The sequence below is a fragment of the Biomphalaria glabrata genome, chromosome 15 (assembly GCF_947242115.1).
Source record: "Biomphalaria glabrata chromosome 15, xgBioGlab47.1, whole genome shotgun sequence".
Taxonomy (NCBI): domain Eukaryota; kingdom Metazoa; phylum Mollusca; class Gastropoda; family Planorbidae; genus Biomphalaria; species Biomphalaria glabrata.
The window spans coordinates 31,103,563-31,117,246 of record NC_074725.1 but is presented as its reverse complement, the minus strand read 5'-3'; the positions used below and the strand labels follow the sequence as shown (position 1 = coordinate 31,117,246).

General features: G+C 33.5%; 1 protein-coding gene across 4 annotated transcripts; it reads left to right on the top strand.

Annotated features, from left to right (window-relative positions):
• Positions 1-272: 272 nt before the first annotated feature.
• LOC106069676 (TAR DNA-binding protein 43-like) lies at positions 273-9,196 on the top strand. 4 transcript variants are annotated; one of them, XM_013229385.2, is made up of 6 exons: positions 273-630; positions 2,768-2,934; positions 3,513-3,653; positions 5,590-5,727; positions 6,106-6,360; positions 7,801-9,196. In XM_013229385.2, exons 1-6 carry the CDS (start codon positions 393-395, stop codon positions 8,269-8,271), a joined length of 1,410 nt encoding a protein of 469 aa, XP_013084839.1. In that variant the 5' UTR covers positions 273-392; the 3' UTR covers positions 8,272-9,196. The 4 variants fall into 4 exon arrangements, with proteins under 4 accessions (XP_013084839.1, XP_013084838.1, XP_013084841.1 ...); XM_013229384.2 differs by having other exon boundaries at positions 273-636; XM_013229387.2 differs by lacking the exon at positions 5,590-5,727.
• The last annotated feature ends 4,488 nt before the right edge of the window (positions 9,197-13,684 follow it).

Here is a 13,684-nt window from a genome sequence, read left to right as displayed (position 1 = left end):
TCATCCTACGCCTGTTCCTAGGTCAATCTAGAATCTAGTCGTGCATTTTTCTATGCATTATGCTTGTTTTGTCGGTTTGTGTAACATTGTCTGATTGTCTTAGATTTTAGAATATGTGGGAAACATAATACCCTAGGCTACTTTATGGGTACAGTGCATCCAAATAAACAAACGCGACATAGATCTAGATCTAGACTAGTTATATGGTAGCCGCCGTAACCTATCTAAATCTAGGAACTAGAATCTAGGTCTAGATTTTAACCCTAGGTGGCGCTTTATCAACGTCTTCCTTTCCTCCGCCATCTTGTAACTCCTGCATGAATTTAGAAATTGTTTGTTGTAGTAAATTGATAAAAAAAATTGTTTTAGAGTTGAATTTAAGGTAAGCCACTATGGCACAATATATTCAAGTCGTTGAGGACGAAAGCGACGAACCAGTTGAAATTCCCAGTGAACCGGATGGCACTTTGCTGTTGACAACACTTTCTGCACAGTTTCCTGGTGCTTGTGGCTTGAAATACCGCAATCCAGATTCTGGCGCTTTTCGTGGAATTCGCCTTGCTGACGGAATTTTGCATCCACCTGATGGCATTTGGGGAAATTTTCAGTATCTTGCTGTGTTTCCCAAGGGTAAAGGTTATCAATCATTTTTTGTTCTCTTTTTATTAGAATTAGAGTCTACTGTCGTCTGTTGTTATCCACTGATTATCCAGTCACTGATTCAGTGATGTTGTGTTAAATAAAATAAAAATTAGAGGAAAAGATGCTTGTCGGCCACGCTAAGCCTAAGCCAATCTCCCTATGCCTATGAAAAAACTGAGGGTGTCAATGAATTCGTCATCATATAAATATATTTAATAAAACATTATAAAATTATTAAGAAATTTCATCCTTAATTTTATTTTTTTGTACATTAGCGCAACGAAACAAGCCATATCAATATTATCATATGATCACTTTTCCCATGCTCCACGCTTTCATTCTTGGCTTGTAAGTAAATGTAACTGATGTCACACCAAGTCCACTACTCTGGGCCTAACCTGCCTGGTCGCTCTAGGGAAAAAAAATCGCCTCTGTTACGGCAGAGAAGAGGAGGAGTCTTCTCTCTACTCTACCTTATTGTCTCTACGGGGCACTTTTTTTCCCATACATGTAACATAGCACAGCTCCACTAGCGTAGTGCGTGCCTGTCTCACCTTGGCCTTTTTGGTACCAGTTACTGGTCGATCGATAATTGCTAGTCTCCTGCTCTCTCTCACCTTTTTTTTTTATATATAGAGTAAAGAGCGTCTCCACTCTTATGGTATGCTTAGGAGACATGGGAAAAAAGGGAGGGAGAGTAGGCTTCATACTATCTTTTGATTTTTCAATCTCTTAGACTACACTTAGCATAGTGAGTGTATACTTATCTCAAGCCCAGTGCATGTTGATGTTTCACACAAAGGCCTTTAGCGCACCTGGTCGATCAATAATTGTAGGCTCAAGGTCTACAATGATATTGCTACTGTGACTTCAGCTGCCCATTGATGCCAATTTATTATATTGTAAATCTGGATCCACACTCTAGTCACGTCTAGTGCCATAATATTTGTACATATTTGTTGCCTATTAAATGGTTTAAAATAAATGGTTATATGTTTTGCATGCACCACATTAGTTTTTTTTTTATAAATATGTTATGAATTTTTTTTTTAGTAAAACATGTAACAACAAACACAAGAACACATATATAACTTAAATATACATTTTGTAATATTATTTTGACAAACAACAAAATTATTCATATAATTGTTTAAAAAAAAACATTAACAAATTTTTTTATTTCCCCTTCTTTACTGTGTCAAGTTATTTCCCTTTGATGACCTGCGTCATATGACGATATGCTTTCTGGTTCAGAAAAGGAAAAACTTATTGGCCACCCCCTGTTTACGTGTTTAAGTGGGATAGGAGAGTCTGGGTAGTGAAATGTATTTGTTGTTTCTATGTCTATTTAGAAGCATTATAACTGGGTTTTAATATATCTAGGGGCTTAAAAATCGTGTTAACACCAGACCCTATCTCGTTCTTCCCCTTGAGAAAAAAAAAAGGGCAGTTTTACAGTAGTCTACTTTGACCCCAGATAAAATTACTTTCTCTCAATGAAAAAGGGAGCTGTACGTGTCGGGAGTGAGACAAAATGGTGCATGCGCAATATTTAAGAGGAAGTTGGGTAGTAAACATTCAAATAAAGAAGAAATAATAATAATAATACAGTGAGGTGATCGATAAGCAAGCCGAAACCCGGGTGGCCGTCAAGCATCCTTTCCTCTATAAATTATAACATTAATTTCCTACCTTACAAGTTACAATAACTTGCATCTTGCAGACATTGTGCAATGTTTGTTGTCGCCTATAATCATTAGATCTAGATTTAGATTTTTTTTTCTAGATCTAATTGACCATAATTCATTTTAAAATTAATAAAATGTTGATTACAGTGCCCAACCATTGTTTGTCTAGTGTGCCAAAATATCTAAATTTTATGCCCGTAGTCGTAACTCTAAAACTATTGACATCCACTATCGACCTAGTTATTTCTTTTTATTTGTTGGCATTACAGATTCTAGATCTATGTACTTTGCTCATGACTGCACATATCCAACAAATGGCAGCTTTCATCCAATCAGTTTTGATCAAATAAACTCTTCAATTTGAATACTGAATTTGTTTTGTGTCCATTGTTTAGCTATTGATGTCAATTTTGAATGTTATTATCATCTTTTGCCAGAGAATAAAAGAAAAGGTGAAGATGGTTATGACAATCCTGTGGCTAAAACCAAAAGGCTAGAAAATCAGAAATGTTCAGATCTCATTGTTCTTGGTTTGCCTTGGAAGAGTACAGAGGAAGATTTAACAAAGTACTTTCAACAGTTTGGTGAACTTATTTTAGTTCAGGTAGGTTCATAAGCCCAATCTGCTGACTTAAAATCATGTTCACTTCTGTGGATTTTTTGTCTTTCACTTAAGTACTATGTGTTGGTACCATTTACATTTTAACATCTTTTTCTCACACGTTTAGTCTGAAAAAGAATACATTCATTTATATATATATACAAACTTACAAATTTATCTGAGACTTATCCTTTTTCAAGAAAACTTAATCATCTTTTCATAAAGGAAAATACATAAAACCATTTTAAAGACTAGATTGATCTAGATATCAAGATTACATCTACATGCATCTAGAATCATGTCTAGATAAGATATTGATCTTTCTAAATTTTAATCTATAAATCTAGTCAAGGGAAACTTGATTGAAGTTGAAAGGTTACATTTTTGGGGGTTTACATAATTCTTTTGCACCGAAAAGTCATGTCTAGGCCTAACTTTGTTAATAAAAATCCAAACTCTCATGGGTGTTAAGACTATGTCTACTTGCTCCATCTCTTTTTTGTTGTTTTGAGTAATGCATTTCAAGATTTGTTACAATCTAACAACTTGCCTAAGCATTTTGTGTTTCTTTATATCTGTAGGTTAAAAGAGACACCAAAAGTGGCCAGTCCAAAGGGTTTGGTTTTATTCGCTTTGTCAACTATGAATCTCAAGTGAAATGTTGTGCTCAGCGTCACATGATAGATGGAAGATGGTGTGATGTAACGATTCCCAATTCCAAAGTAAGTTTTCACCTTCCCCATTCATCTGTTGATTGTCATTTCTTTATCTGGGTGTTTAAAACTTTCCGGGATAATTTGCACTAATTGGATAGAGTATTTCAAGATTTTTGTCTAAATAGTGGGCAAAATACATAAAATTGACATTTTAAAAGTACAAATGAAGTATTATATGTGCACATTGTGCTGCCATTTTTCAACCGTTGTTTAAAAAAAATGTATTTGGTGCCTAATAAAGTTAAAAAAACAAAAAAAAAGGTTTTAGGCTTTAGTTTGCTATTATTATTGTTGAAATTTTCACAGAGATGCCTACTAAAACAAGTGTTATCAAGTAAATTTTCACTTTTATATACCCCAAATTTTTAAGTCATTAGAAAGTATGTAAACAAATTTTTCAGGAAGCTCTGTTTTTAAGTAACATTAATTTCATTGTTTGAAGATTATGTCATTTTATTTTTAAAATAGAATTATCTATTATTAAAAAAAAAAAGAATAAAGTGTGTACGCCTATGGTGTGAATAGATTAGCTTTCGCATACAAATAAACAATATAATGCTTAAGTTGTGTGGAGGATCATTTCACTTTTGGGACATAGTTCTTAACAGCTGCCTTAGATGGTCCATTTAGCAGGAAAAAAATGCAATCTGTTCAAGTATGCCTCCTCACACTTCTATTGAGTTCTTAAAACAACTGTTGTTTCCTTCTGCTCTTGCTGTTGGAAGAAATGGGGTAAGATAAAAATAAGAATTAAGGGGAGTTAAGTTGATTCTGGAGATGGAAAAACAAATTTAAAGGTATTGCTACAGATGCTGACTAGTTTGCATTGATGATGTCTGTACTTGGCAGGGTTAGGGTTATTTTCTCAAGTGCAGTAGGAAAGATTTGTAATAAAGCAATTGCCTGAATTTTTAAATAAAATTTTTTTTTTAAAGCAATTAACAATACATCATATTCTAGTAGCGTATTTGAAACCAGAAAAATGGTGTAGAAAATGCTAAAAATGTATATGATTATAACTGCCCTATACCTCTCCTAAATAAAGTCTGCCCCCTAAAATACCAAATGGTTGACACCTCCTGACCCTCCCCTCAAAATTATCCTATTATGTTTTGTAGGTAGGCATCTCTGTTGTATACAAGCCAGTTCACATTGAATTTTTATTAGAAAAAAAGTTTTCTTTCTGTTTTTTTGTCATGAGTAAAAATTAACTGATGAATACCAAAAGCTGCTATGCAATTTTTTATATTTTTTCTAATCATATTTCCTTGGGATTAATTCAGTAACAAATTCTAGCGACTAAATAAGTGACCATTATATTTTCCTAAGCTGACTTTTTTGTTTTAATATTTTTAAAATTATAATTAACAAGGGGTATGATTAATTTTAAATCTGTTTCTTTTGGAAGCAAAATACATCTTCCTTGATAATAATTTTGGGTTAACATCAGTAAACAGTTGTTAGAGTTTAAAGCTTATTTAATGTTTAATTTAAATGAGAGAGTTGGCAGCTTAGCATCCAACTGTGATCAAGCCGTTGGAGTTGAACTTCCAGTGAACATGTCAGATGTCTTGATGTGTGTGTGTATTTGTTTACATGGCATTGAGTAAAAGCTTCTCAGTTGATTGTTAAATGTTTGGATGTGCTGAACATTCTGACTGTCACCATGGTATCGAATGAGAGTTCACTTCAAAATATGCATGCCCCCTTTAGAAATAAATAGGCATAACTCAGTGGTTAGTTTCCTCTTTGCGCTAAAGAAATTTAAAGTATTTTCTTTAAACTGGGTAATAAATGCTTCTAATACATTCATCCGTTAATTTTACCAATACATTAGATTTAAATTAACTAAGACTCTTTATAAACAAAGCTAGCCAATTCTGAATGTTAGGTATAATGACTTGAGTCCCTCAAAGATAGCACTATGTTCCCCCACTTCCAGCATCCTATTCAGCACAGATCATCATCATCATCCCGTCAAGGCTACAACTTTAAACCCTATGCGAAACAAGCAGTTGGCAGCTTTTCCTTTGGGTCTGGGTCTGGTTATGAAGATGATCTAGATGGAGGTTATCGCCAGGTTTGTAGCACTCTTCTTTGTTTCCATCCAAGGGTTTTAGATGTACACCTCTTGTAGTGGTTGCCAGTGGTTGTTGAACTTTGTTTGTAGTTTGGCTGTAGTGAAAGTGCAATGCTTGATCAAACATGATCAAGGTTAAAATGTTATCACTTGTAAAATGTATGTGTAATGAATGATGAGCACGCTATAAGGGAAGTGATAGGCATGATAAATGTGTGTGTGAATGTGTGATGCATGTGTATTTATTATTGGTGTGGAAGTAGAAAATAAAATAAAACTTAATTAGTTTTAACTTATTTTAGTCGAGATTTATTTCACAGCTTAGAATATAATATATGCTTGTATTCTCTTATCACTAACTTTGTTTTGTTTTTCTAGGAGGGTAATAACCAGATGATGAATCGTAAAGTGTTCATTGGACGTGTAACAGAGGATATCAGTGCTGAGGACCTCAGGAATTACTTTAACAAATTTGGCGAAGTTGTGGATGTCTTTATTCCTAAACCATACAGAGCTTTTGCTTTTGTCACTTTTGCTGATGCTGAAACAGCGCAAGCCTTGTGTGGGGAGGATCATATTATTAAAGGAGCTAGTGTTCATGTTAGCAGTGCTGCGCCCAAGTCATTTGATAAGGTAAGCTATCAGTGATGTTCAGTTGATAATACTCAGGACAGTTTTGAAATAACAAGAAGAAAGAGAAAATCTTGACCTCATTTGCCATACTAAGCAAAAACTTGTTTAAATTTTGAACAGAAACTAGTGGGACATTTGTTATCACAAAATTATTAATAAGAACAAAAATTTTGTTAGGATAGTTAAGACCAAACAGTACATGCAATTGGATGACAAATGGTTTTAAATAGAACATTTTCAAAGTCTTCTCCCTCCCCCAGAAAAACAAATGATTTATTTAGGAGTAATCTACTACCATACCTTTGACCATTTTTAAAAAGTTGAACTCCAAATTTTTCAAGTAACTAGAGTTTTAAAAAAGTGACTTATTTAATATTCACATAGTAACTGAATATGTTCATTGTACAATGATTTATTAATGATTTATATGAAATTAACAGTGCAGTTTTTCTCTTTCTAACCTCTAACTTCATCTGCAGTTTTGACTTCTATTTGAAATCTTTGCATGCTTAGTTAAGTCTTTTTCTTCCTTTGAATATGATCCAAAAATAAAATCATCCAAACTTGGGAGTGGTGTAAGAAAATATTCTGAATTTTTTTTTTTCTTTTTGCATGATTAATTTACCCCTTGAGCAGTTGTATAAAAGAAGAATAGAGCTAAAGATTAGCTTCAAGTCATGTATAGGTCTACAGAGCTCAAAAACATATAAATATCACGACTGATTTAGCTGCATTCTAATTTTTAGTTTGACCAGATCAGATCTAACCTTATCGATACTAGTTCTAGTGTTAATTTTTTCTTTACTATTGCTACTGTTGATCTCAAAAGGCTCTAAATCATTTTCCCCAAATATCTACAGCTGAAACATTAATATTACCATCAAAATCATATTCAATTATAGCCTAAACATTGTTAAATATGCTCCATTCTTGTAGCATTTGCAAAAAACAAACAAACATGTAATTTTCATAAATTCATTCATATATTAATACAAATTCATTCCACGCAGCAGATACCATATAAATTTCTATAAATTGCTATTGCTCTCTTAGGTCAGATTTAGTAAAGGATTATAAAATATTTAAAAAACTAGCAAACAAACCAACCCTAATTTGTTGATTCCCTGTGACACTTTAAATTCTTTTAGGTCTAAATATCACAAATGGCTGCTTGAAATCTAGATTTTAAAAAAAATTATTATTATGAAAGTAAGTGCTTCATGTTGATGAAGAAAAGTATTAAAAACATTTAGGGCATCTTATGTGTATCCTTTTTGAGTTTGTTGCATCCATGACTTTAGTGTTCCCAATGAGAAATACTGGTTGAGGACATCAAATGAAAATGCACTTGCTTAGCCCTTCTGTGATAAATTAGTTTAAACTAAGATGTTTTGTTTGATTCTAAATGTAATGTATTGCTTACTATGTTTCTATCTCCAGGGTTCTGACCGGAAAGGTTTTGGACAAGGTGGTGGTGGAGGAGGAGGTTACAATCAAGGTGGTGGTTGGGCTCAGGGTAGAGCCTCTGCACCTGGACCAGTTGGCGGTAAAGTAGCTAATGGTGCTGATGGACTGGGAGGAAACCTTGGTATGAACCTCCTGAATTCTGCCATGCTGGCTGCTGCCCAAGCCATGCTCCAGAACCAGGGAGGATGGGGCGCTTTAAACCAAGGACCATCCCAAGGGGGTAGTGGGGGAAATATGGGAGGTGGGGATCACCAAGCCCCTCCACCTATGGCACCATTATCTAACCAGGGTGGGTTTGGAAGCATGGGTGGAGGAAGTGGAGGGGGAGGTGGTGGCAGTGGAGGAAATTGGTGGAGCAATGAGGGTAGTTCCACATCTGGAGGTCATTATAGTGGATGGGGTGGATCTCATGGAGCTAGAGGGGGCAGTGGTGGTTGGAGCTAAATCACTACTTTTAAATGTGTGAAAGCCAGACAACCAATGTTTGCAGATGTGATTGGATGAACTAGAAAGTTTGAATATTAATAATGTTTGAGTAGTTTTTATTGGATCAGATGTATGCGAGTCTAAAGCTAAGTAACTTTTTTTTTGTAAATAGAATTCCTTTCTTCATGTCATTGGTGTAAATGTTGTCAAATAGAACTCTCTAAAGAACTCTTATTCCAACTTTGCATTCAGCTCCTTTTCATTGACATAATTACAACGCTTCATATGGTTTTATCAATTTAAAAATGTTTTTTTTTTAATCATATCTTTGCTTTTCTTTTAATCTACGTCACTATTATTTTACATGTTGAGCTTGATCATTTTTGTAAGATTTTTTTTTTTTTTTGTGGGTTGCTTGATTGATTTCTAGTTGTTGCAAGATGTTTTAGAAATTTGTGGCTAAGATTTGAACTAGAGTGAAAGTGGCCGCTTGTAGCTATCTTCACTCAGTTTTGAGCTCAATGAGTGTGAAGTCTCCTCTAGCAGAATGGGATTTGTGAATCTGATGAATGGACTTTGTTGCAGTGCAGGCATGACTGGCTAGTGTGCTAGGACACAGAAGACCATTTAAACAATTGACTGAAGTCTCTCCGTTCCACTGCAACAATCTGAAGGTCTCAAATCCCATCCATTAGTAACAATTAATCAAGCAATCCTCGTCTCATGGATCTTTAGGATTCATTCTGATACTACTATGTTGTTGTTTATCGAATTAAAAAAAAACAAAAAACATTCATCAATTAAGTGTAAACAAAAAAATGAAGTGATTTGTCTACTTTTGATTTTCTGTTTTTATGTGCACTTTGTTTCTATTTTGAGAATTGTCAAAAGGAGAAAATAATTCAGAAAACAAAATTATTAAATGGTCTTCATATCAATCGTATGCTAGCTGTTGTAATTACTTCCTCTGTCTTGTTTAGAAAGTGACTATTTGTACACAAGAGAAGAATATGTATTTTATGATCAGTTCACCATTGGTGTATTTTTTTTTTATTGATTTGCTGCGATCTGGTTTGCTTTAAAGAGTCTAGAAGTTATAACATTGTGTGTGTTTGATCACAAATGTACTTATTCTTCTCTGACAGAAAGTTGAGTGAAAACGTTCTTCTTGAAGGGACTTCCCTGTACTTTCTATTTAATACATTCACACAAATGTGATCAGTGTTTTTGAAGTAAGTTATAAAGACAGATATAGCAAGGAGCAAAGTACCGCATGCAACAGTCATAAGGTTTGGGATGGAATTAGTTCAGCATAGAGACTTCTAAAACTATACTACCCCAGAATCGTTTCACTGATGATCTGTTTGTTGGGGAAGGATACAATTCAAGAAAAAAATTATTTTTTTAAAACATAAAAACATTTTCAAGAAATGATGTAGTTTGTTTAACCAGGAACATTTTGGTCTGGCAATTCCAATAGTCACTTCTTTCTGTTCACCTTTAAGACTGATACATAATGGGCATTGCAATACCCAAATACAACATGGTGCAATATTTATTATTTACACCTTACAAATAGCAAGAAAAATAAGTATCACCTGTCTATATGTAATAATTTTATTTTAATTTGACGAGCGGTACTACAATAATTAACGGATCAATTATTTGTTTCTGTTTTTTAATATCTAATTAAGAATTTATAAGTCTCTCAGTACAGTAATTTATTCAGGTGAATGATTTAAGAAAAATAATACCTAAAACTGAATTCATAATTTTACAACCTTGACACTATCCCTTTAAAAGCAGTGATCAATGAAGTACATAATTTTTTCCACAATAATTATGTTATAAATGTACATGAAATAGGTAGATCTTCATCACAGCAATACATCTATACTTAAGTAAGTTTTTCTTCTTATAGCAAATATTGCAACAGAAATGAGAACTTATGCCTCAGGACACACAATGCTGCTAGCAAGGCCTAGTCACTTAATAATAATTGTACCAGTAATTCAAGATGATTTTATGAATTTTCGGTTGTTTCCTTAAAAAAATAGCCTATACTCTTTTATGTCCTAATATTTTTTAAAAATATGTATATGTGCCTACTGTTACTTGGATTCCAAAATTTAAAAAAAAAATATATTCCCTTCATAGCATTGACTCGCAAATGTATCACCCTTCTATTGACTGCTTTGACAATTATGAGCTATATTCTCTATAAAATGAATAAATAAGTAAATATTGAAATTTGTATGCCTAACTGTTCAATTTTATAGCGATATCCTACTATACAAAAGAAAATGTCATTTCATTTATATGGAACTCAATTTTTTTTTTCTGGATATTGACAGCAAAATCTCTAGGGAAAAAAAATCAAAACATATGAATAAAAATTAAGAATAATCTTAAACTAACCTTGTTTCAAAATAGGCTGTATAACTTCAATAATTTGATTGATATATATATGAATGCATATATATTTAAATATATATATATCTAAACTCTCATTAAATACTAAACAATATACACCCTTTGTAGTAAAACAACCTAAAGGTCCTACACATCAAGAAACTAACACATTAAAAGAAAAAGACAGTTACCATGAGACTATTGGTTTGTGAAATGCACAAATGTACTTTTCATTGAAAGATAAATGAGTATACATCTAGATTGACAGCTTCAGTGCATTTGCTTAATTGACAATTGAGGTATGTTTGGTTAGCTACTCAGAGAGTTGAAGCCTGCGTGAAGTTAAGGAGTCTGCAAGACTAAAGCAAAGTTTGGATGATTACAGTTGTATCTGAAAGTGCTTGAGCCAGTGGTGTGGTGTGAGCTGAGGGTACTAATTTTTAACTGTGTGATGGTAAGTGCTTCTATTTGTATGTGTGTGTTAGTAAAATTATGTATTCTTGTTTGGCATCCATGGATATTAGAAGTTTATTTTCTGTGGCAAGGTAGATTGTACGCTTCAGAAATTCGATCCAAAAGTCTTCGTTAAATTCTTTGAAATACCGTAATGTAAACTGTCAGCAAAGCATTGTGAAGTTGATACATAAATATTCAACAGATATGCAGTTATTGCAGAGGGTGTGGTATCCATTCCCTATTCCATCTCTTTTCTAATATAGATCCTACATTTTGGATTAGATTAGATACTTGCCTGGTCATCTCTGTGGTACCGGTACTGTATTGAAACTCTGCCCATCTCTTTCCCACCCCCTTCCTGCTGTCCTTGGGAGATTCTGGCAAGGATGTAATAATTTTCTAATCAGAGGGAACATCCGAAACTTTAATAACACTTACTGTATAGTAGTAAAGAACATATTGCTTGTGTTCCTGCCAGGCCTGATGTGTTTTGCTCTAATTGATAGTCAAACTGTCTTGAATTCTCAACTAAGTGTTATTATTCTTCAATAAATAGACCATTATCTTAGTTACACTTCAACTAAAACAAGGTTTTCTTTGCATTGAGCTTGAGGCATCTAACTTGTCATGTGGGCTAAATAATATGGTTTACATTTTTGTAAGACATTTGTCAAGAACATGTGTTGCTTATTACAAAAGCATTATTTTCTTCGTACCTGTATCAATTTGTGACCCCCCCCCCCCCCCCCCCCCCCCCCCCCCGTTATTCCTTTTATCTACATTGATGAAAAATGTACGTTTTAAGACCTATTGACCATTAAATTATTTCATTGTTCACGCTGGCTGGAAAAAAAAATGTCCCTCTATTTTAACATGATGGTTTGCTAGCTATTCTGGCTTTAAAGTTTAAGTTACATGTACATTGTTTTTCAAAATCAGTGATTGCTTCTGCCAGGATTACTCTAATGGATTGTTTTTTTTGTGTATTTTCCAGGTCGCTATCACTACAGTGATTTGTATCACTAGTTGGTCCTGAGCATCACACTGTATTGTTATCTGGCAGCATTTTGTTTTTCTGGTATTGGCTCATTCCTTGAATTCTATTGTGACAAGGCTACACTTTCAATAGAATTCTGACATGTGATTAGTGTTTGGGGCAGCAATGTACATCCTGTTGTACAGTTGGATACAGACTACATGGAAACATATTTATGCATAGAAAGGCCAAACTTATCTTCAGGATCAGCCTTGTATAATGGCTGAAGTTTTTTTTTAACAATACCTTTATAATGAGGGGATATAGGCTTATAATTTAGTGACTTTGTCAAAACTGCTACTTTGGGCTATTTTACTAGTACTGGTAGTTGAAATTCATTGATATCCACAAATATTAGTTTCTCGGTGTCATGGCAGTTACCTGGGTAAAACTACCAAAACTATAGGATTTGAGACATGTTTTTATCTAACAAGAGTGGTTCTGACTTAAGTACTAGAAGTATCATGATGAAAGCTAACTCCAAACTTTGATGAAATTTATTTTTTTAAATACTTGTACCCAACAAAAGTTAGAACTAGATGTTTTTTATTTTGTATAATGACCGAAAGTGTAAGGTTGGAAATATTTTGATCAGGGAGGTCCTTACTGGTTTTAGTAGAGGGTAATATAGACATTATTTACTATTAGGTCAGCTATATCTAGGACAATGATGAAAAAAAATCTATGAATTTAAATGAAATCTGGGATTAATTCAGTGTTTATCATTCCTGCCATTTGCCCCACGAATTTAGAATCATCTCGTTTAAGGAAAAAACAACAGCAGATTGCTTGTCTAAAAAGTTTGAAGTAACTTTCTGTGATGTTGAACCTGTCCATGTCACTCGAGATCTGTGCAATTTTTTGTAAGGCTGTACACAAGATTTGTCTTACATCATAATTTCTCAGATCTAGAAATGGAGTTTTGCAACATTTCCCTTAGGGGGAATTCAAATAAACATATTACCACCAGCCATTAGTTAAAGAGTTCTGCATAATACCAGAGTTCTTTATTTCTTTTCAGAATATCTGCAATTGTGATTAGATTAGATGATTTGTTTTTGTAATTATATTGTACATAAACATTTTTTTTTTACACTGAATTGATAAAAATAAAATGTATAAAACAGGTAAATAATGTTTGTTCAACTTTGGTGTTCTGTAAATGTGCCTGTTCAACTTTGCTGTTGTGGTAAATACTGTTTGTAAAACTCTTCACAAATGTACTGTAATTACCAGTATTACTGGTACACATTTTGGTTTACTTTAAGCAGAGATGATTTAGAGACTATTGAACCTCTACATGAGATACTTCAATATGGTAAACTTAACCAAAATAGTGGAATTCAGTATTTATAATCATTAAGACTAGGGTTGTATTTAGTAAACTAGCTTTTTAAAAGGAAGTACAGGTAGTTCTATAATTATTCCAAATTATTTTGAACATTAAAACTAGTTCATTGACAAGTAGTTTATAGACAATTGGTTCCACATTAGTTTGTTCAGGGAGGCATCATTGACAAGTAGTTT